Below are 25,484 nucleotides of genomic sequence, written 5' to 3'. Positions count from 1 at the left end.
GCACATGCTCAGCTCCAAGAGCTTTTTTTGGTTTTTTTTCGTTTTTGTTTTTTTTATGTATTTTTCCCACTTCTACATCCAACTTTGGTTTTTTCAGTGTGCTGCTTAAGCTTATGGCAACCGCAACAATATCTGCAAAAAAGCAATCTAAAGCATTACACACACATGCGGTTATCTTTCCACAATGCACGTCCCACAGTGCACCACAGTGAAGTGGGTCCTCATGGGAGGATAGGGTATACCCCACTGACATCATCTGGGCGACCTGCAAGTGCCCAATGGGTTGCAACCCTGGCCAACCTACACGCCCCTATCCCCGGAACAAAGTCTGTGTTGCCGCTGTGGGTTCCTTCCCATATTTAGCCTGTCCTATGGCATTTACATCACCTTAATGGTACTTAAAAAGTATACCAAAATGCACAACAAAAAAAACTATATCCAGCACGTGCAGCAACCTTGACGTGATGCATTTTGACCTTCACAGTTCACACTGTCTTAGCTGGAGAGCGAAACTGAGAGGAGGGACTTAGGAGAGATGGATGCGTCCAGCTGGACCAATTCCGCAATAAGAACGGTGTCGGGGTCGCCAAGGACTGACTGTCACCATCGTCTCTGAGCCGCCTCTCTCCTGGATCTTAACAACCAAGGAGCGACGGATTTAAGCAAAACCCTTCTATCATCCATCTCTGCAGAGTGACCTCAGCACAGCTTTAGGATTTTATTAAGACAGAACAGCAATGGAAATCAATCACAATGCCAGTGACCGGGGCAAATAAAAATGGAGGTCTCCAAAAAAAGTGAAACAATTGCATGTGTGTGTATATGTATATAACCACTGATTTGACAAGACAAAGTGAAGTGTTATTAAAGCTTTACATAAATAATGAAAACAAAGGAACCAAGTCAGCACAAGGGTATACAGTTTCCAAAGGAGTTGGTGCCTTTAAGCTTGACAAAGCCAGCCACAAGAGTAAGGCAGACTAGAAAAGGGAAAGCAGAAAAAAAATTGTCTCTCAGATCCCAGAGGTGCATAAAGCTGACATTCAGGTTGTTCACAACAGTGGCGGAGCGGAACACTCAGCTCCTAGGCCTGTATCCTCTGGCTTTAACTGCCACATTGCTGCATAGCCATGTTTGGCTGCCGGCCCACTTTTGAAAATGGATCCAGCACTTCGCTGCAGCCCAAAAAGCTGCTCTCCACAGAAGGCAGACCCTCAGCTCGATCTGTGCCCGCATTTCCCGTTAATGAGTGGCTGCACATTGACACAGCACAGCATCTGGGTTCTAAGAGACCTCGCAAAAGGGTCCCTCAAACAAAGGCACCTAAAGGAGATGCAAAATGAAGAGCTAGATGGAAAAAAAAAAAAAACAGCAAACAACTGGGAAACCGAGAGGAAAGCCTTCCCTCTAACAAACGACGACAGCTAACAAGCTTGCTACAGCAACCGCCTGGTAAAACAGCCCAGTGTCCCCATGCATAATTTATGTCAGGTCTGGCCCTCAGCTTCTCAACTTTACCAGAGTATTTCAATATTACTGACACACAGACAGCCCTTCAGACACGTTTCTCATTTTGAAAGTAACGCAGCTACCAAAACCCTTCAAGAGAATGGCATTTCACTGGAACAACATTTCAAGCAATAATGTGCAACAACAAAGCAAAGAAAAGCCTACCATTGTGCAATGAAAAGACAAATTTTCTCACACTGTCACACACGTGCCCTTCATTTCCTCATTCTTTGCAGAATCTCGAACGTGCACCATGTTTCCTGGGACACAAGTGAGACACACAGACACACACACAGGAATGCACGCAGACATGAGCACACGCAGAAAACCCAAGATCACTGCTGAGTGTGAAGACAGGGCAGGGACAGTGTGTGCAAGCACACTGTTCCATAAATCAAAGAAAGCGAGTCACACTGAGGGCCTTCTCATGAGCCTACTGACCTCCACCTGGTTGCATCTCAGTCAACTTTGCATTTATAAAAAATTCTGATGACAACAGTAGAATAATAATCCTAATCCGGCTGTTTATGATGAATACTGCTCAAGTTTACTGAAACTGACTGAAGCATCTTAAGTTTCACGTTGATATTTCACAGGTTATCAGGGGGAGAACTATATCATCCTGTTCTCCACTCAGTCACTGAATCTGCCAGATACAAAAGGATACAGGGCAATACAGCTTCAGGTGGAGCATCAGCTTCAGACAGCTCACCAGTATCAGACACACCAAATGCTTTCATTGCAGCTCACCAGTATCAGATATCAACAGCATCAGATGGAGCGACAGCTTCAGAGAGTGAAAGCTTCATAAAACAGCAGTATCTTAAGAAAGAGCAACAGCTGTTACGATCCTCACAAAACAAACTGCCATCGTCTCTGCCTAATGAGTGATACCATCCCTTATTTACACATCAGACGCTTCAATCCCACGCAGGGTACTGCTGCTGTACCACTGAGCAATATGCTTCAGCTTCTGCTAAAATCCAGTTGTATAATGGGGTTATATAATGTGTGCATCCCTGGTTCAGGACCCCTGATAATTAATGCAACACTATGCAATGAATGCCCAAAATTGTGACTTAGCGGTTAACCACGTTCACAGTTCCTTCAGCTGCTGCGGGGTTCTGACAACCTCTCTGCTGGCACCTGCACTATTGCCCAGCTCTGGAGAACACTGTGCGTTCTCGCTCTCACTCGGGGGAGGAGGAAACCCGAAAAGATCAATTATCTCGACACCTGCATCTGCTCCTTGCTTTCTCTTCAGCCTCTTGCCTCCGAGCCATCGATTCGGAAACAAAAATGGGAAAAAAAAAGAGGGGACGGCTGCCCACTCGAAACAGAGCCAGCCCAAAGGGGCGACTCATCAGTGACATCACTACCGTGTCACTTCCTGCTAACACATGAGTTGAACTGAATTGATAACACAGGAGTAATACAACCAACAGGCGCTCAAAAGTGAATGAGGAACTCTCAGCAAAAAAAGAGATAGAAAATGAAAGATGAATATAAAATGAAAACCACACTCTTGGCACAAGCACACACATAAACACACATATCCACAATCATAGCTGCCAATATAAAAATTTATAACCATCAGTCCAGCACAGGCAAAGTTAATGGGGGCAGGAGAAATAGCTACAGGAGATTCCGCCCCCTCCCCAATGGTTTGAGGCCACTGTGTTACAACCCCAGTCCCTCTTCTTGCCTTCTGATTGGCAGCCAAAGTGGACACCCTTCTCAGCTAGAAAATGTCTGCCTCAGAACGGCTCCCCCAACAAAAGCAGACTCGCTGGCAAGGGAGACACTTCATAATAAGAGTCCCCCTCTCCTGCAAGAGCAGAAATGTACCTTCTGCTGCAGCAAGCATTCATGGCAGTGAATGGTCACCATAGTCCCCACACTGCAAGCTCCTCCGCCAGCTGTCCACCTTAATCCCCCCTCCGCTAATCTCCATCATCACTGACCGCTTGGAGGACAGTGACCTCTCCCTCGGCCACACGGCCATCTGTAGACACAGTCAGCTCGTGGGCTCCCTCGCTGCCCCAGGGCTGAGCAGAGTCCAGGAACAAGGGAGTAGGATCGCATTCAAAGACCTACCGAAAGCAAGCCTGCAAAGTCCCCCCAAGGGTAGACTGCCGCTTGTCTCTTTGTTTGCGGCAAGCGTGACAGTGTTCTAGCATTGTGTGTTGTTTTCCTTAACAATTTCAGAGCCACGAGCTGCTATTCTTGGTGGCAAGAGTTAGTTGACAAGCTCTGCCTCCTACATCCCTGTTACCAAGATCATTGCATTTTAATTGTCTTTTATTTTAAAATGCAATGTCTGCCAAACTGTTGGTTAAGCTGTATGCCCCAAGAAGGCGATATGCTGACTTACTCAAGTATCATCGATGGCAAACACATAAATTGCCTCATTAAAAAGGTGGCATAATAATGCTGTACACTGCATGTCCTCAAACACATAATACTAAAATATTGTAAGTTATGAAAAAGAAATAAACATGGTAACTTCCATTTTGGATTATAGTAATCCAACATGAGGCAAATATTATTAGATTACATATTATCTATTATCCGATTATGCTTGCAAAGCACCTCATCTTGAATTACTACATAAACATTCATTTTCCATGCTTAAGGACTCCTGCTGGTACTTGATGCTGGCCATCGACTACTACCAGCAGTGTGACGCATCAGGCCTTGAATAAGAGTCAGGTAAACAGAACGAACACTGAATGATCCAAACTCGATAAGCAACGACTCAAATCACAGTCTGAGTCAATGGCGAGTCCCTGGCATGCCCGTATTCAAGAACCATAATCTAGAGTCCAGACTCAAGTATAGGTGACGTTCCAGACTGAAAATTCTCTCCTTCTCGTAAACACGGCCCCTCTGTGGTAAAAAGCGCTGATTCTGAAACATCTCCTTTTAATAGGGTCACACAGGATAGGACACTTCTCCTGAGGAGCCTATGGAACTTACAGAAATTCCACAGCACATACAGTTTTAAGGACCCCTCTGGCCATCAGTGTACAATGGCAGCCCATGGGGAAGCCATGCAGTCTTTTTGGCTTTGAGGTGAACTCCTCTCACAGGAGCAAGTGCATCACTCATACCTCCAGGGTCTAAGACTGCAGAGAGACCATACCATACTGGCCCCTGGAAGAGATCGGCCAGACAGCCGATCAATAAACAACATATGTACCATTTATGCTTGTGTAAAGGACTAAATGTGTGCTGTGCCTATAACTTTCCGCTTTAACATACGTTTCTTATACACGGTACAAAGGTTTTCTCTCGACCCCAAATGCCGGCAGGATTCAACTCGCCAGCCTTTCCAACACTGGACAACATTCTGAAGTTCGTCTTCACAGTCATGACACAAATATCAGACCGCTCGTCTTCACTTCGCAGGGGTTTGGAAATGGGGTTTTGAACAAAGCCAAAGCATTCAAGCCTTTTATTTGTGACTTGTGCAGCTCAGTACTCCATTTGCTTTCTCACAGAGCATAAGTTTGCTTACAGAGGTGTATTTAGTCCCAACAGAAATCTGTCCTCTTCTGTGTACCATGAAATTAGCACAAAGCCTGGGCTTGTAAACACAAAAGGTTGCGAGAGGGTAACTTCAATGCATAGACCCTGAAATTATAATGCAGCAACCTCTTCTAAACTCATTAACTGGAGAGCGCTTTCTCCGGGTGCAGGTATTTTATTTGTACAAAGGTCTTAAACAGTGTGAGGAGTATGGATCCCGCACTGTATTGAGTGTGTAAAACCCAGGAACGCAGACTCTGACTGTGCTTATGGGGAAATGAATGGAAACATGCTTCCTTTCTTCTTCCAGCCTCTCCCCCTGCTGGCCAACCAGGGAACATGCCCGGATGAGATGGGGGAGGGGGCCTGCAGATCACGGCCATTTCGTAACCAGGATGTTTACTGACACCACAGATGAGACTCGGGATTTTTCCAGGGGAGGAGGAGGTACTGCCCATTGGGGGAAGGGCTTCAAACAAAGACCCAGAATTCCTGAGCAATTCCCCAGGCCAGGTACTTTAATGTACAAGAACAAACAGAACAAATAGTATAATCATGACAAAAAAAAACAATAGCCAAGGAGAACCGATGAGACAATAAATGTGTCATCCTGTGCTGGATACAGGCAGCTTAAGCAGAATCCAGCTATCTGCGCATTACAGTATTTGAATAATGTTGATTAGAACAACTTGCTCTTCCACCTGTGATCGGTGTAAACCAAGCAGTCTTTTTAAAAGCAAGCTGGGGACACCTATAGCTGTGCTAACGCTAATGCATCAGCTGAGCAACCTTCACACATCCGAAGGAGCAAACACCTCACACTGTTTGTCTGTAATTATTAATACAGGGCTATTTCTGAGCCCCGGAGCAGTGGATTAGCTATTTTGAGAGGGTGTAAACATCTGCAGCATTAGCACATTTGCTGATTTAGAGAGATACCGCTAAATGAACTGCTTCCCACCCACTCAACCAGAACAACCGAAATCCCAATCAAGCAGGCAAGGCTCGTTTGGGAGGCTTCATTGGGAGCTCAGGGGGTTTGATCTGTCTACAAGAAAAGACACTGTGAAAAAAAGTGTTTTTGGACAGGATCACAAAACAAATGACACAGAATGAAAGCGTCTGGCACTGCCAACGGCCAGTCCCCGGCCTACCGTAAAAGAACAGCTCAAGCCCTGATGAGGCACACAAAAACTTCAGAGAAAGGACAAGACCAAATACTCAGCTATTCAAACATTCAACCATGAGATAAACACCAAACGACCACCTAGATCAGTCCTCAATAAGTATGCTTATTAATGAACTAAATTTTAAAACTCCAGAATATTATTCTGCTTCATCCACATCCATGAAGGATGTTTGGTTATTCTAATTTTAAATAAGACGGTGTGAGCACATACATTTATGCAAAAGGAAATGGAGTTTCATAGTGTTTGTGGGGGGGGTTGATTTTGGAATATTTTATCTTGGATATACATAGTGTATTTATAGTATATGTATAACATAATAGGCAAACATCAAATTATTAAAAATGCAGATCCATATTTCATTCCATTTCATGCAGAGAAAGGGCCAGTTGTAACACATGCATTCAATAAGAGACACAGCTTCTCAGTGAAGGTGCATCTTAACATGTTGAGCCAGCAGACAAAGAGAGAAACTGCTATGCATGCTGACAACCACAATGTCCCAGAAGACACACACCTATACATACAAAAACAACCACAACTGCCTTCATTAGGTATTCAGTGACAAAGAGGTAGCTAAAAGGCTCATTTTCTGAGAGACACACACACACACACACACACACACACACACACTCACTCACAGATCTTATTCCTATTGTATCCTAACCCTGCTGTAGTCCTGACACACACCTCAAGAGCTGATCTGATTATTTCTTGAAATCTCCCCGCATCATTCTCCAACATGGTAAAAACATCATGCATGATCAACCATTCAAAACCTGAGTGTGCTTGCCCGTCATTGAGGAAGGGATGTTGGCACATTTGCATCTCAGATTTTTTTTTTCTGACAGGGAAGCCATCCTCTCTGAATATCTATGCTGTTTCTTCCCTACCTACAGTCACACCAGGTGGCAACATGGTCAGAGGACATCTCTGTGGAGCTTGCCCGTATTTACAACCTGAAACAGCAACGAGAGCACAAGGCCAGGCCTTGTCACACTCTTATGATTCAGAGCAGCGTGAAACTATGGCAACATGGTCATTACAAATGGTGAAACAAACACCCTTTCTATATCTAATGGATTCGGCAATTTAATAGCTATATTCTGGCCTCAAAGACCAGATACTACTCAAAAACAGCTATCTAGCTGTAGAAAAAAATGGAGCACTAAGGAAAATGGCCCAGAGCTACAAATGAAACTGGAAAATGAAAGCAGAGGTTTAACTGGGAAACAGTTAAATGTAATGACTGGCTGTCATCACCCTCTGACTGTCACAACCTTTGCCCAACCTGCTATTCTCCTGTTTCATACCTTAATAGCTAAAACCCAGAGAATATTGACAATGACAATGGAAGAGAAGCTGGGATTCTGGATGCATCAAACAAAAATTGCAAAGATGGAGCAGGTGCCGCATTTGTTCCCAGAACTAACTTCCACCTGCTGTCATCATTCAGTGAGGACCAGGCCTTCTTGGGCTCTAGGAGAGAAACATTTTTCGCAGGGAGTGGAAACACACAGGCAAAAGGAACTCCACTTGTCTAAAAAGTTTGAGGACACAAAAAAAAAAAAAGAAATCCAGATTCTTCCTCCCAGGGTTAGCCTCTTCTTCCAGAGTGTATCCTCCCTATTCATTTGTTGAAACAAAGACATTTCTCTCAAAACTCGTTTCCAACTCTTTCCTCTTCTGGTTTGCAGCCATCCTTTCCTGTCCCCACCCTGCCCCACTGTCCCAAAGAGGAAGGATCCTCCAGTGCCTGGCTCAGGAGGAAGCCATTGGATACAGGGAGGAGGACGGAGAAGCCAAGCTTACAGTAAGATGAGAACCTCTCAGAGCCCAACAACCACGTCCCCTCGCCCTCACAAGAAATACCCAGGCCACCCAGAGGTTTCAGGAAGCAGGACTTCAGCACATCGAGGCTTTGGCTCCGCTGCACACAGATGACTGTTTTTGCCCCCAGCAGTCCCTCCTTTTAATCCTCACCCCTGAATGATACGTTTCATTTGGACAGGACTATATTTTCCTTTACAGTTTTCTCCTGGCGGCCACTGGATCCCTTTGTGACCATTCCAAACATACCAGCCTCACGAGGACTTCAGGTCAATCTAGAGCCACCGCAGTGCACTATAGGAACTGCTGCTGACAACTGAATTGCTAACTTATTTGCCCTATCAAGACTATTCTTTTTTTCCTGAAAAGGCCTTGATTATTGGTGTTGCTAAAGCTATTTGTTCCAGCCAGTAGTCATTGAAGCTGATAGACTGGCTGTCAAGCTCAGCTGTAAGAGAGCAGCCTTGTTTCAACACCAGCAGAGAAAATGTCCTTTAACGGACGTGCATCTGAATGGTAGAAATCAAATGTTCAGGAAAAGAAAAAGAAAAACATAAAAATATGTCGAAGCGTCTCCACAGAGGGACAAACGGTGCCATCAAACAGAGGCTAAACCAGGTCTCATCCCTGAAGTGTGCCTGCGTGTCTCAGGCAGCGTCGTACCTGCTGTCTCTTGATGGCCTCCATTGAAGAGAGAGGGAGTCTCGAACAGATTGTTCCTCTTTTTCCTTCTCCTCCCCGCATGCACAACTCACCCAGCTCCGGTCATGTGACCCAGCTGCTCCCTCTGTTGGTTCCTTTTGCACAGCTCAGACGGAGCATGCTCAGTGAGTTCAAATTTCAGTGGCTGTTTTTTTTTTTTTTTTTTTTTTTTTACACAAGAGCTCCGCGCTGATGAATGCGCACAGCCATTTCAGGAATAGTAAGGTATGAGGGGGGCCGTGGAGAAGAGTGGCAATGAGCTGCGGTTGGCCTAGGCCTGTTCCCTAACAACAATCAGAGCCGGGGCCCAGCAGAACATGTGGAGTGGTACTCCTTTATCCTCAAAACACCCTAGCAAGGGCCTCTCTCCTGCCTGGACCTCTGGCCTGGGAGAAGCAGGGCCACAGAAAACTCAACCATTAATCCAGCCAAACCAACAGCCATGATTTGCTTTTACCCGATGACAGGGCACGTACCAAAACAGTAAAGCAGGGTGCATTGTGCAGAGGCTGTGAAAGCGACAGGCTGCTGGCCGGCTTCCTGCGCTGCGACTCCCAACAAACTGCGCTGATAATCTGCTCAGATCAATCACCAGCTACTGAGTCTTGAGAGGCAACATATGATATTCTGTATATGGAGCTATACCAGTAGTGCTGTGTCACCTACGTATTTTGGGGTCTGCAGCTAAATCAGACGGGCATTTCTTTACCGTTTGCTTTTGCCATCTTCAGTCTGTTTCTACAAGGCACATGGGAACAAACAATTTTACAACCTTTATTTGTAAAGAGAATCATATTGGGTTTATTTTAAAGATCCTAGACGCACTCTCAGTACATACGGTAGTTTCTTCTTAATGCCTCTTTCACCACTGAACACAATGAAAAAGGGGATATTTTTTCCAGCAGAGAATATAATATCAAATATATTTAACAAGAATTTTCTTTATTTGTCGATGAAGGAAAAAACCCAACATGTTTTGTCTCTTAAAAGAGCAACCTTAAGAAACTCCCTCCATTTAGAATGGCTTTTTGTTTCAGACTATTGAGTTACAGAGCAGATCGAAGTTACGCCCATGTAGCAAAGCTCTCGCACTCCCAACAGAGAGAAGACAAGATCTGTTCTGCACATATGCCAGGTTCCCGCCGATATGCACTCCGACGTCGCTGTTCAGTCCAACTCGTTTGGTGGGTGAAACACACTCCGGTTTGTCTAGATGCAAAGCTGATCCTTCTCCTGCAGCGGAGAGTCTATTTCCTGTACTGTCTCGAGAACCTTGTCCCCCTGGCCAACATTACAGGCCTCCCTGTACAATGCATCAGATAAGAGCCAGGGAAAATGAACCCAGAACTCATTAGTCTGCTCCTTATTAATTTTACACACTCAGTCACTCTCCCATTGTTCCTCTTTCTATCGTCTCTCTCTTGCTCTCTCATTCGCTCCTAAATTTCTCTCTCCCTCTGTCCTAGTTTCTCCCCCTCTCTCTCTTCTAACATCTGTCTCCTTCCCATCATTCTTTTTCCCCACTGTTTCTCTCACTCTTTTTCTCTCCTCATTTCTCTCCCCTGTACTTTCCCTCTCCTATCCTTTCTTTCCCAGTGTCTCTCTCAAATTGTACACCCACATCATTCTACTTTAGTTTCATGTGCCAGAGAAAGGCAGTCTTTCCAGCGCATCCACGGAACATAACTTTCACCACATGCTTTCTGCAGGACACAGGCTGCTGCACCCATGTGTGAGCGCTGGGAGGTCACCGTGGCACATTAAGGCCACCACTTACACCCACCGCCGCAGACACTTACTCCGCACGCTTTCGCTCCGTTCTGTCCTTAAAACGAGCTCTTTTCCGCAGACGTCTTGGCAGACGGAGCGAGATATCCACTGAGATGTCCGATACACACGCCGCGCTCCCTTTGTCCCTCTGCTCAGGCAAAAGCCACACCGTGCCAGCCTTTAAGTTCTGGTCCTCAAATTACATCAATTACCACCCGTCACTTCAAAACTGTCAGCAGTTTTCCTCTAATCCTCCACTGAACTTCTGTGATCTTAACATGGCCTCGCTTCCTCTTCCGTGCTCCGAGCCAGGCGATAGGTTACGATTACAGGTCAGAGGTCAGGCTCCTTCTTTAAGCACTCTTCTACATTCCCACCTCCAGATAATATGGCATTCAGGCCAGCTCTACCACAGGGAAAAGACTCCCCTGTAAAGCTTACCTACCTCTGGAGTTTCCATTTTCTTACCAGTTTAGCAGCTATTACAGCACCTCCATACAACTGAAGAACAGGAATGTCACACAGGTCGTATTTCTCACCACCACCACAGAGCCTTTGAGATAACCATTGGAAAGACAGGGACAAGTCTGTCACTGCTAAGGATTATGTTTGAGCATAGCTGTCTCAAACACACACTCTCCAGGTCTGATTGGGCTGGGACAGCCAAGGATATCCACACCATAAGTGCTGTCGGCTGTGGTAGTAAAGGGTTTCAAACATAATATATTTCAGCATGTTATGATTCACTGAGAATGGAAAAAACCACACCTGGCATGTTCTCTAAGGCCTACCTCAACAACCCAGTGGCTGCCTGACATGTTTGGCTGGAGTTGCAAAGCAAAGCTATGGTCCAGACAGAGTCTGAGAGTTTAGATCAAGTGTGCACACATGCACGTGAGCATGCACACATACAGACGTACACCTGGAAGGAACCAGTAAGCATGTTTTGGAATCTGGAGCATGCTCAGTCAGCACCCTTTCAGCCATCTTGGAACACTGGTAAATGTCAAACAGAGGAGTACAGTATGACTGTGGGGCAGAGAACGGCAGTGTAGGCTATCCCTTCTGCAGCTGCTTCTCCACAAGCAGCAAGGCCCAGACACACTTTGCACCAAGCAACCTCAACGCCTCCTCAAGTCCAAAATGCGGAAAGTAATGGATTCAGTAAATGAGACACCTTAGATTCATATTTTCCATGCGAGCAGAGCTCAGGTTTATTTCTGCGACTTCAACCATGCAGACAGACGGAGAGGGCAGTCAGTACTGTCCTCCAAGCCTCTCTGAAAAGCAGCATGGTTGTCCTAAGCAAGATGCTTGACTCAGGCACAAGCCCTGCCATTTGACTATGCCGAATACTGACTGTGTGAGTGCCCCTGGGTAAACTTAGCTTGGCCAGTGTTTCCACACACATACATACACACACACACACACACACACACACTGCAAGGGAATAAACCAGATGTTTCTAAATATGCAAAAACATGCAGAGAAAAAATGACAGCACTACAAGAGCCTCTGTGTTCAGCATCTTAAGTAAAACAAAACAAACAGCACTGGGGAAGAAACTGGATTAATATACAGTGAAGTAAGGTGGTGCTGACCACCTCAAATTCAGCCAACTTCAGGGCACTGCTTAACTCCTTCAGTACATCGCAAGAGATACGAATGGTAAAATCTCAATAATCTACTTCAATGCAGTGCACCCTAAGTCCCTGGGTAGGTAAGAGAGCATGCAAAGTACACCATTATCTGACTGAAATATCTCCCTTCAACGGTACATATTTCAAAAAACCCCAGCCAGCGATCCCAAAGTAAGTTCAGCAGTCACACCCAAGGAGATGCCAGTTTGATACAAAACCTATGAAACCGAATGCGAGAGCAAAGCAACAAAAGAAAGCAAGTATTTACAGTAATGGAATAAAGGAGTCTGGAGCACTGAGGAAAGGCCTCTCTCTGACACAAGAGTAATGGGTGGGGCGCTAGATAAAAAGCAATGTTGATCTGCTTTACGCAAACACCAAGGCATCCAAAAGCTGGAATTCAAAAGCCCTTAAAGAATGAGCTTGACTGACAAACCAGTCATTAGCCATTCCCTGATGAGTTTTCACAGCAGGCCCAGTTCTACAGGGGAGGCTGGACGGCCTACCAAGCATTTTAGTCCACAGCAACAATTTCTGGCTGACCATGCTTTTTAATGGCAATGTGGCTCTCCCTGTAGGCTAGCAGTCCCCCCATTTAAGGGAGCTGCACCCAGCCCCTCTGCAGTTTCTCTGTGGTCCAAATGCCAGAGAGGCCATCTTCTGTTCGTCCCTTTACTGCAACACACAGGTCTTCAAAACAGCCCAGTCTGGTAGAACAGACTCAGACAATCAACACTAATAATCAATCAGTCCATCAAGGCAATTTGTCCTGCACACTATGTCACAGACAGATGGAAATAAATGAAAAATAAAAAAGTTATCAAAAGACCAGGAAAAAAACAACAGAAAAACTAAACATCAAATAAGGACCAAGCTATGAAACAGACTGCTCCATCTGGCCAACCGCTGTTAAGAAGGATAAACAAAATAAGAGAAGAAACGTCCTTCTTCCTTTAAGTTGTGCCCTTGAGCAATATGGCAGTACCTGGTTAAGTCTGTGGGCTTCCATTGATGGGGAGGAAGAGAGACACGAGAGAGCGAGGTAGAGTGAGAGAGAGAGAGAGAGGAGCTCCACAGTCTTTCGTCTAGCTTCCCACACATGCACAGTCCCTGCTCAGGTCACATGATCAATCTCTCTGTAGAATCTCTGACATAGCCCTCACTGGGCATGCTCAGTGGGAGTCTGGCTGTTCTTGACAGAGAAGAAGGGGGGAAAAAAATGCAGCCATTTCGTGGAACGGAACCTCGTTTGAACAATGGAAACCGTCATGAGAGCTGGCCAGTTTCTGCATTTCTAGTCTAAGTCTGTGCATTCTCGGTTCAGATGCAATATGACAATACTTTTTCATGTCTGAGTAAATCCTTCACAACAGTCAAGCATACTACAAGATTGCTTTTTCTGTTCACTGGCTTTAATCCATCAACAATAAACAGTCCAATATTCTCTTACCTTCAGACACAACTCCTTTTTTTGGAAATCCACTTGTTTTCTCTTTAATAACTGGCAGGCTATGACTCTTAAAATAAAGAAGTAAAACTACAAAAAGATGGAAAGATAAGGCCTCCTGCTATGGACACAGTGAGCATCTAATCAAGAAAAACACCCCCAGTATAGCCAACTTGGGTAAATTCTTATGTACCAATGAATGGTAATGTCACTCCCCGGAGAAGCCTTCGTTTCATTTCAAAAGCATTGTATGCATTTCTCAGCAGGCTGCAGTTTATAATTTTGCATTTTACTCTAATTTTATCAACTGATGCCTGTAAAATCGAGCCAGTAACTGTTACTGACTAGGACAGTTCTCAAAACTCTGAGACATTTTACTCTTAAAACAATTCATTATTGCATGTTTTTTAATCTAACAAAGTTATGAAAAACAAAAAATCTTAGGAAGTCTAAATCACATGCATTGTAATATTTTCTTTATCCTCCCTTTGCAATATATAGCACACTACAAGCTACAGCTAGCTTGGCAACTGTCTCAAATCAATTCAGACTTTAATTGCCCACTTGCAAACCAGATCAAAACTGAATTACGCTTATGATTACTGCTTTGCCCACACACTGAAGTTGTTAGGAAATCATTGCAGAATGTTTTTTTTTTCCTCTTTTAGCTTACTTTCTTTAGTCAAGAAACTGTTAGGGGCTGCTCAAATCCAACCAGAGGAAAACATTTTCTCACACAAAAAAATTGAAACAAACCAATGAAAAAAAAAAACTGTCTTTCCTGTATGGTAAACCAATCAGAGCTACATGGCCCATTTATAAACATTTATAATAGCAGAAATAGTATACTTTACTTACAGAATTGTCAGGGCTTTAAATGGGATTCAAGTGGGGTTACACAAGGTAGCAGTGAGGAAAATTTAGCCGCTATGTAACTGAAGGTTTATAGGTAGCTAACTAGCTACATGTCATGTCAGTTGTTGGTTACAGCTGGTTGCTAGAGCTGGCTAGCCATGGAGTTTCTTGGCCACATACTTACTGTTGCCTGGTGATAAAAATGTATGTTTTTCAAGGAAGACTACATTTCTTCCAACTGCCTGTTTGTCCACATCTTAAGGGGTCCTTTCTGTTGGCGGCATCGTCAGAATAGCTCTGCAATGTTACGTGGAAGAAACTTTCATTCGTACAATTCATATTAACCTTAATGTCTTTTCTTTTCATTTACACATCATTACATACAGCTAGCTACAATAGCAAGCCAGTCTTCCAAGCTCTTAAATCTGCTTACAAACAAGTTAACATGCAAGATGGCTACCAACATCTACCCATCTGCATGTACAGGATATTAAAATTACTTTCCAATAATTTTACTTAGTTATAGAGTAATATCCCACTGCTAACCTGGCTATACTGGATACTAAGGGGCCATCCCAGTAAAAATGCGGTAGATGAGCCAACGTTGGCTCATGGTCATTATGGTTGGCGATAGTCACCGCCTGCTGCCAACGCTGGCACACTGTTGGGATGCCGCTTTAGCGGTCAACAGTCACGTAATCATCATAAGCCAACACTGGTACAACATTGGTACAACGTTGGACTACCACTCTACCCCAACCATCGCATAACTGTCATGAACTAATGCTGGCACTCCATTGGCATTGTGAACTTTACTCAACCATTGCATTTTTGCAATTAATGTTCCTAACAGGCCAACGTTACTTTACGACAAGTTAAAAATGACCAACTAAAAACAATTTAACAGCCTGCAAAAAAAATCATTGTTAATAAAAAAATGTGAAAATATTTTATTAACAATGACTGTAAATGGAAGCAGTCTTTGTGGTTGGGCTACTTAAAGTTCCTCTTGTCTGTGTCAATTTGGGGTTAATACTTACACATTTGGGAGAGGGTGTACACTATTTGGTCAGTTCTGAATAACAATGACAGTGTCATTATGAGCTTCTGAGCCAGTTCGGACAGTAGCTCGGGACGATCGCGAGAACATTTTTGAAGTTCAACTGAAAGTGTGTGAGACAGCTCTCAGTCTCACTCTGAAGAGAGAAGTAAAGCCGCATCTGGGTAAGTACCGTATAACAATTGTCTTATATTTTGTAAAATAAAAAAACGTATCATGTCTAATTATATAGTTTGTATTTGAATGGTTACTTTAATATATGGTATTTATATATTTATTTGTTGTTGTATGTTGGTAGTTTTATCCAATTCTAGCGAGATGGATTTACGTAACGTTGCCTGGTTCTGAGGTAAATTAGTTAATGTAGGTAGCTACATATTTAGCTCTTTTAGCTAATCCCACACTGCTTAATTTGCTAAGGCTACGTTTTTTATTTCATACAAACGGTGAAATGGTTAACGTTATAAGGCTGTAGTATGTAGATAGCCCACACCTGGCTGTACTATCTAGATAGCCCACACCATAGCACAGTCAATATTCATTACTCTTAAGGCGCCTACCTGACCTAGCTAGCTAACTAGTAAAGAAAGAGAAACCACAGTTAGACACACACACACACATTACCACCGGTACAGTTTTTGTCATTTCTTCATGTTAACTTAGTCTAATAACCGATAGACTACTTGTTTCGTTTCCTTGATACCTCCAACAACTACGTTAAAAGTGATACAGATAAACACTTCTCCAACCTTAAATTCTGAAAGCAAATTTCTTCTCTGTGTAGCGCAGCATATTTCTGCAAATGTGATATGTTGGATATAAAGGGCACATAATTGTTTCTGCCAACTTCAGAAGGCCAAAACGTTGTATTTATCCTAGTACCGTGTCTACTAACAAATGCCTCTTTGCTGTAGAAAAAAATGACATTGAAACCAAATGGTATAGGATAATCAGTAATGGTTAGCTGGTGACTTTGGACCACTGGTGTTAGCGTAACGTTCTAGAACCAGGAGCAGGACTCGTAACCGAAAGGTTGCCGGTTCGATCCCCGCTGGGACACAGCTGCTGTACCCTTGGGCAAGGTACTTAACCCACAATTGCCTCAGTAAATATCCAGCTGTATAAATGGATAACATTGTAAAGAACTGTAAACTATGTAAGTCGCTTTGGATAAAAGCATCTGCTAAATGAATAAATGTAAATGTAATAAGAACAAAGGAGTGTGACGTTGGGCCATCATGGTTGGGCCAACGTCGAACCGATGAGCAAAAACAACGGTTGCCCAACGCTGGAAAATGACAATGGGCTGATATTTTAGGTACTGATACAAAAAGCAGAGGAAATGCAAAGTCATGCTAGCTGAAGGTACTGGACAAGTTTTGCAAATGTGTAGCTGAAAAATTGTAGGAAGAGTTCCGTACAGAAAATCTGATGGAATAAGATGACCAAAAATAAATAAGAACAACAGTTAGTTGGATTTTCAAGCCAACCTATTGACAGCAAAACTTTCCACAGCATGTCAGGAAAGATTCACACGTGGAAAGCTTCCGTGACACAGTGGCAGTGGGAATGACAAAAGTGATTGTTGCAGGAGCACAATGCACCTTTCATACAGTGAAAGCGCAGAAAGCTATCGAAGCTCACAGTGAAGACAACAAGCAGCCATCCAGCTGAGAATGTCTCAGGCTTCAACACGCCCCATTTATACTTAAGGGTGTGGAAATGTCTACTGACTGATGCAGCTGACCAATATTAAGCAACAATGAGGCCAAAATGTGTGTACCGTACAGATTCAATAGCATCTCTGAAAACAGTTTTAATGACTGAATGTGTAGATGTTGTTACCATATTCAGCAACTGACAAAAAAGTACAATAACGCAGTGAATCAGCTATCAAGTTGTAGTTGTTGTAATAATGATAAAGTGAGCATCCTATCGTGAATTAGGGTAGTCAGGACCCAGCTAGCTGCTACATTAGCAGTTTGAATAAGCAGTTAACAAAACTAGCTGGCTAGATTGCCATGTTTCTCTCCTCAGTTACATTTGCTATCATGGTCTCCTGCATCATCATAATAAATACCCACACATGATCTCGTGCCTCACCATAGTAGGAAATACCCACGCAACATTCAATCATTCCTTATTTCTAATTGGTTTAGAACAACACATATTGACAAATCAAAGGACGTGATGTGTAATTTTCAACACCTGAGACATTTTAAGCCTGATGGGCCGCCCACAGAGGGCAAGCACAGACAGTGTTGCCACTCATGGAACAGACATGACTACCATATGAAAGTGAACTTATACTGGTTTTGCCATGGATCACTTGAGCCTTTACTCACCCACCTGAACCATTCACTGTGCACTGCTGCACTGGCAGATAATTGCAGCTGATCAGGTGCAAGAACCAAAGAGCAGTCCAGGGAAAGGACAGCCATCCTGGTCTTTAAATCTGCAGCCATGCTGATGTTTACCAAGGGCACATCTCCACAGAGGGACAGTGGTGCTCCTGCTGCTATTACCCTTGGCTCTCTCCTCTGTTTAGGGCCAGGCCCATTACCAAGATTGGAGAATGCATTTCCAGTCACCGGAGATATTTATGGAAATACTCTGCGGTTGGGCACTTCAACCTGAGGAATTATAGGAGACCTGGCATGTCTGTTATGTCGCTGTGGTCACTGAAGGTGTAGAGGTCCGCAGGCCTGAAGCGTGTGTGTGTGTGTGTTAGGTGTGTGCGTGTGCGTGTGCATGTGTTTCAGTGAGGGTTAGAGGGTATATGAACTTGTTTGTGAGTCGTGTGTGTTTGACTGTGCAGCCTTAACAGCTCTCCATCATTACCCACCATAATCTATACTCCCCTGGACCTGTGATTATCAACAACACACTCTCCCCTGCACTGCATCACACCATTATTTCACTTTACCACACATTCCACTACACACTGCCTAACAGTCCACTACACTACCACACTGTCAACTACACTCAACCTCACTTTACACAACTCTAGCTACATTATCGGTCCCTCCTACTTTCCAGAAACACTTATGTGTACAGGCCTGTGTAGTACTCGCCTGCATGGGTCACGGCAGCCATTTTTGCAACAGAACATTCACCACACGTCAGCTGAACTTAAATGACCTGCTCTTTGGTACAATCACATATTGACCAAGGGAAATTCTACCTGTGTTAACTGGAGGACTGTCCTCTTTTTCAAGATCCCTGGACAGTGTGTACTGACTGTAATGTCACAGGAGCTGAGCTTCTTGGGGAAACTGACAGGTTCCCAGGCTAGCCGACAGCCCTTAATAAGAACATAAATCACCGCTAATATTCATCCTCCTGTCTAACGCCCCTCTGTATCAATAACAACACCCTCCTTATTACCGAAATGGGATTACCCATCAAAGTCTTCCTTTATGAAATGCGCAGGGACTGCTGGGGTATTTTTGGCAGAGGGATTCGCGAGGCCCTTCAGACAGGAAAAAAAACACATGCAGGTCTGGCCCAGCCTGGGCATACTCCCAGGTGTAAGAGCAGCAGCAAGCTGCCCCTGCCTGCACCCCTGTTCACCCTGGCCGCGGGCCAGCTGCATGCCTCCTGCATTGGGCATGAGCCCGAACAGTCCAGCTTTGCATAGCGACGTGCGTGACACAGCTGGCTATGCGTTGTCATCTGTGCCTATCCAGCTAGCTTGGTACTCGAAAAACAACTACGTCCCCATGTAGGTTTTCCCCCTAGAAAGCAACAGTTGTGATTTTACATAGGTCAACGAGGAGAAAGGGGAGGAGTAGTGAGCTAGCGGCCTAGCATTTCGTAAAAAATGTCTTCGGTAGCTCTCTGTTAGTGAGTCAGCTACCCATATCCACTGCAGAAAAATTAGTATGTCTGGCTATCCTGTCAGAGTGAGAAGACAGCCCAAAAACGTGCTACTCTGAAATCGCCTGCCAATTCACACACTTCAACTGTCACCTCCTACTCAAGATGGAGATGCAACTATGCTTTTTAAAGAAACCCACAGTTTAAACCCACAGAGCAGTTTTTTTTTTATGAGAAGTTGTGAAAACACAAAAATGAAAGACTTTTGGTATTCAATCCACATTTTCATCAAGGGGTGGTTGTTTTTCCCTCCCATTAACTTTACGTCTCCACAAAACAACATTAAGCCATGCATTCAGAGTCTAAAGGTTAGTAATTGGTGTGTGGGGAGCATTCAGGTCAAAACGGCTGTCCTGCATCACCCAGGTAACCGCAACCCATTGGTGGAGACAAAAGGGGCTATATAAATATAATCCCTCTGGTATCATTATTTTTCCTGGCATGATATTACAGGCTCTCACCCAAACTCATCACAAATTCTTGCAAATTTCAGAAGAAGCATTCCACAAACTGTGAGTTGCACAAAAAGCCATAACGATGACAGGGTCTAGGAGGATCTGCATGATGCTGAGTGCTGTAAAGATTCATTTTCAGGCTACATGCACACAAAATGCCACCCAGAAAGAAAAGTAAAAAATTTAAGACTCAGCAGGTGTGCATGTTTTTCTCCCCAATCATGTATGCAGAGTAGATGCCACAGGACTAACACAAGAGGCAGAGTCTGTGCTGAAGAACTCTGGACTTTTTTATGGTGCCCCTGTGTGGCCAGCAAGCATTTCACATACAGAGAAAGAACTGTTACAGCTGACAAGAGGAAGCCAGCTGCTAGCTGGCTCAGCTCACATAACACACGAAAGGAACTGTGGTTTTGTGTATCCTACAGCTGAACACTGCACCACATCAGTGCATGTTACTGCCAGACACTGAGATGGAAAGTGGGATCTTATGAGGGAAACTGTCAGATGTGTAAATCCTGTTTGGAACAAAGAGGAAAAACAATACAATCTTCCTCTTTTCAGTAGTCTCTCAAAAAAAAAAGAAAACAGAGACTTCACTGCTGTCTTCTTCCACAATGTGCTCTTGACCGTGAGATTCGGAAAGTCAACTCACTGAGACTCACGTTCATATATTAACCACAGCACTAATGAAGATTTGGTCATTTGCCTTAGTGAAGCAGCCAACAAATAAGCTTACTGAAATTCAGAGTAAAGAGTCAGTTTCAAGCTGAATCAAAATCTATTTGCACCAAAAATTAGGCCATCTTGCCTTGACACAAACCCTTGAGTAAGTTCATGGTGGCATCTACAGGACGGGCTTGTTCAAACATGCTTAAACAAATGAGATCATGCCATTAAAGTGGTTTCCGATCTGAGTGTATGACCAGCAACTTGTGAGCAATTTGGTGCCACGTCGGTCATATCAGCGAGCAAAGTCCACCGGGATTTAGATTCCAAACGTCCATGTGCAGTGCAGTTAACTGCTTAAGGTCCCCAGGCTGACAAAAGAAGTTTTCCATCTGACAAAAGCTCGCCACAGTTCCAACAAGGAAGCCAAAGCAGTGAGCACCTCAGCATTAGAGCTGATATAGGTTATCAAGTAACTGCTCACCCTGTGCACAAACACTTACTAACAACCAAATATGAACATGGTTAAATCCCCTAAAGCTGTAATCATTCATCTATGCATTTCATTCATTGTTTTTAATAACCCTGCTAAAAAAGCCACGCTATTTGGATGAGACACATGCCATCCCCAGTCTTGCCTTCAAAGCAGTAACATTATTAAGTACAGCAATACAGTATTTTTGAAATATTGATCCAAACCTGAGAAAAAAATGTGGCCTTAACATGGGTGATTCATTTTTACAATAGCCTCAGATACATGACTCCTTCAGGAACACGGCATATGGAGCCCTACCTTAGGAAAACAATATTCCATTGACTCGTCACCATGGATATATGCCCTAAAGGCCTGAGACTGTAGTTAAATATGGTACAGACCACACGCACACCTCAGTAGCCACAAGGAGTCATTATGCACAAAATAATAATCACTCTGCAACAGACTCTCACCCTGTCTTGAAGATACATGAAGACATCCATACTGAAATTACATATTTCCAAAAGAATCTTGCAGATATAGGTGGAATTCAGTCTTAATATGTGATTTGACCATCTCACCGGCCTCCTCTCTTTACAGTCAGTGATCTAAATGGAAATCCTAACCTGTTCCTCAACTAAATTGACTGGTGAAGCCTACAGAGATCCTGTGCAACTCAGGAAAAAAAAGCTACAAACAGATCCCTCTGAGAGCCAAATGGCTACAACTGTGATACCCACTGAACAGCCACCCAGTTTCAAAGCGATTAAAAGCAAAACAGAAAGAGCAATCTGCCAACATTGAAGAAAAAAAAAAGGCACTGTGAAATGTAGGACTGTAATGAAGCATGACTACATGACTGAGGTGAACAAATCAGGAAACCAAAGAGAAATTTAAAAAATAATAAAAATAAAAAAAGAAATCACCCAAGTAATTGGCAGTCCACAGAGCATGGGAATGAGACTCTGTAGATAAGGCTCAACCATACCTTTGTCAGCTGAGAGGCCTTGCTCTGAGACACCCAGGCTGCACCAGGCAATCCTCAAGGCTTTTGAGGCCTACACTACTGCTCTGCCCACAATTCCCTTCCCCCAGTAGGTGCAGCCTCGGCAGTTCTGGGCATGCTCAGTGGAGCCGTGGCTGGAGAGAGAGAGAGAAAGAGAGAGAGAGAGAGAGAGCAGGGAGAACCAGCTCTCGTGGCTCACGACATGCAAGCCGAGTGTCCCTCCCGCGGGATTGCGCTCAACCACCGCGCATCAAATATGGCAGTCGGTCAACATCAGGCCGATCATGGGGCTTTGCACGCTCTCTCCATTTTCAACTGCTAGTGCCGGATGCCATTTTTGAATCTTTAAAAAGTGAAAGTCAGTCAAGCTTCATGAAGACTCGCTTGTGCTTGATTAGCCAGTCTCCATCCCCCCTTCCCCAACAATAAATGTCAACCCAAGGTCAACACATCCCATCTCACACCGTGTCTGACAAGGAAAAGTTGTGCACAATGACTTTTTCTGTTGTTTTTGTTTTTTTAATTCTCATCCACACAACAAGGGAAAGCTCAGCATCAAAACCCTCAAATCAGTCAACCATTTTCAGCCAGTCCCTGCCATTAATTCATGCTGTATGAAGTTGGCCCTTTCAAATGTGTGCTCGGTAACAGATAATCTCTGTTCACACTGATCGTAACAAAACTCATCAAAACAGTCCATTGAGACATGCCTTATCTGAAACAGCATCAAGTCCCTACCTCCTTTTTTGAAAGGCACAAGCTAAACATTTCAGTTTAACTGCTGACATATCAACACTTTCTGTTCTTGTGCTCATCAAATATAGCATACAACCTTTGGCTTGTTGCTTACAGGCTACCTGATTAAACATAATTTCTTGCAATAAAGTAGTCAATTTAACAAAGGATATTTATGGCATTTCCAAAATGACACAAAATGTTCATTTCAAACAGACCCTCAGCTGAATGACCAGGCTGCAATTAAACCTGCAATTGCGACATTTTCAGACCAAAAAAGCTTCAATGGTTAACAGCCATATGGACTGACTCAAAGACCTTTTGTTTTCTGTAAAGTGGTCAGATTTAATATTTCACATATTCGCATCAAGGCAGCCTGCAAAACAACCTACAGTAACTTAAATAACCGTTTGGCATATTGGCATACCTTTGCTGACGCAGCTGGGAAAAGTAGCTATATCATAATTAATGATACAATTCATTACGGGAGAGCAGAAAATTACCACTTTCATGTAGTTGTTTTTCGTGTTCTAGTACCATTTCCTCAAACTGTGGCGTGCAGGGCATTGTTGTGAATCTGGAACTAAATGACTGTTGTGAGAAACGCGGACACTACACGCTATTCTGTCGTGTCTCGGGAAATAACAGTAGGCCGCGTCGGTAAGAATAAACGTCTGTGCTCTGCCGCGGCTCTAGAGCTCCCTCTGTTGGGGATCACTGCACTATCACCGAAAACCAGTGTCTATCAAAGGGTACAAGATACAGCAAAAGGAAATCATCAATCGGAAGAAACCAACACCAAAACAGGAGATGAAAAACTGTAGGTGGTTAGTTGTATTTCCCCTTTATTTAACTATGGCAACAAGCTCGAGTTAAAGGTTTACAGTAATGTCAACGTTCCAAAAAGTTAGTGGCCCGGGGCGCGCTAACAATAATTTAGCATTCTCAAACCACACGAACCAGATAACCCACTGACTGTTCTCCCAACAGACCAAGATATTCACAAAGACTTGCATTTTGTATTATGTTCTCTCTACTCAATTTCATATACAATTGTCATCCTTTCTGCACATGTTTTCAACGTAAGATTTACCGAAACACATAACATCTCTCTGCACCCCAGGTTCATCCTAATGTAAAATAATGTAAGGAAATTCGTCCACCATAGCCTCTAGTTATCGTTGCTTGTAAGGCAGGTTAACACTAAAAGTGTGCCAAGATGCTGAGTTAAGTGTGATGCAACTTAATGCAGTGCACAACAGTATGATATTGTTGGGTGTCCAGGCTTTTCATGTTATTGTACTTTATGGGCCGGTATAGGAAAACTTCGCACGCTTCTCATTTGTAGGCATCCACATATGATGTCCTACCAAGCAACAACTGGTAATTTGCCCTATCAGACGATCAAAGATAAGACCACTTGCCTGAAAGCAATAGCCAACGTTAGCCTCACATACGCGCGGTTTTGTCATTTTTGCCTGCAGTTTTCGAATGGCTGGCTAATGTTAATTATTCGAGCATCCTACTTATTCCCGATGCTGAGGGAAAGGTGGAAGCTGCAGTCAGATAACTTCCAGCAATCAGCACAAGATCTAATCAGAATGTGCTTTTATTGTTCTTTATAAAACAATGCATTAGAAAGGTGATGTAAAAAGGGGTCTGGGGACAATTACCAGTGCAACTGCAAATGCACATCGGTTCATTAGCACGTTAGCTCACATCAGGTCAGCATGCCTTAAAGAGACTAATGTGGATACACTGATGACCCGTGCTTATAGCATACATCGCAATTACGAAATCGTGAAAAAGTCTATCTTATGGGGGAATCAGGTCATTCTGAAATCGTTTTAGCCAAGAGGCTGTTACAACTACCTAACACACGATTCCAGCTTTATGTGTTCAGCCTACACGGCTAACGAGCTAGCCACTGTTAAAGCTTGCAGAAGTTGATGAAAAGGAAACAGTTTCGGAACGGCATGATCTAGCTAGACTGATAATTAGCTAAGTATTACCTGGCGCAATTGGTCGTTGATAAACCGATAAAGAAATTCATTACATGAAAATGCCGGTACGCAGCTATCGATTTTCAAAAATAAATCTGATTTAGCTAGCTAGCCGCTGACCCCCAGCTGCAGGCTAGCTCGTTAGTTAGCTAGCTGTACAAAAAAGCAAGGTAAACGCAATTGTCTGCTTGTGTTCAAGGGAATATGAAAATACAGTAAGTTTCATTGCATGCAACGCCGTTTGGATAACTGGAAAAATTGCTTAATTTTGTAGTTTGTTTCTATTTACAATGGCAACGCTGAAATTGTACTGCCGGATGGTGCCGGGGCCCTGGAACTTGTATGGCAGAAATACTCCATTATCTAGCCGTGCTAACTACGCTCCATACAGATGCCAGGGCCCGAAAATCTCCCGTTTGAGAGGCCACCCCCGTTATTTCTGTCCATAAGGATTCACGCACACTCAATCGCCGACTCCACACAAAAGCGCAGAGTTTCTGAATTGAAAAACACAGGCGGGCAGTTTGAAAATTAAGGTGCACGGAGGTCACGTAACGCTCCTTTTGGCTTCGGCCCAGCTCTATGTGAGCCTTTGAGTGTTGTGTTCCGATTAAATCCGGTCGTTCAGCGGTAAAATTGAGAGATAGCAGCCGTACAAAGTTACAACGTTAAAGCGCTTTTCCCTTACCTCAGCTTTCACTGAAGCCATGGCTCCTCAGCCTATAACGAGT

The 25,484-nt window shown here is 43.8% G+C and overlaps 1 protein-coding gene across 5 annotated transcripts in view; it reads right to left on the bottom strand.

Annotated features, from left to right (window-relative positions):
- ehmt1b (euchromatic histone-lysine N-methyltransferase 1b) overlaps nucleotides 1–25,484 on the bottom strand; it is a 54,491-nt gene extending 29,007 nt beyond the window's left edge. The window contains exons 1-2 of one of the 5 annotated variants that reach the window (XM_036528309.1): nucleotides 25,442–25,468; nucleotides 21,998–22,149 (exon numbers count right to left, since the gene is read on the bottom strand). Coding sequence is in view for 3 of the 5 variants with exons in the window: in XM_036528306.1 (XP_036384199.1) it covers nucleotides 8,721–8,801 (81 nt within the window). In the remaining 2 variants the exon portion in view is untranslated. Of the gene's footprint in view, nucleotides 1–7,540; nucleotides 7,597–8,720; nucleotides 8,817–13,154; nucleotides 13,248–21,997; nucleotides 22,150–25,441 lie in introns of those variants that run through there. The other 4 variants (XM_036528308.1, XM_036528307.1, XM_036528306.1 and 1 more) reach the window with 4 other exon arrangements.

This window comes from Megalops cyprinoides, chromosome 5, assembly GCF_013368585.1.
Source record: "Megalops cyprinoides isolate fMegCyp1 chromosome 5, fMegCyp1.pri, whole genome shotgun sequence".
Classification (NCBI taxonomy): Eukaryota; Metazoa; Chordata; class Actinopteri; order Elopiformes; family Megalopidae; genus Megalops; species Megalops cyprinoides.
This window is presented reverse-complemented; position numbering and strand designations above follow the sequence as displayed.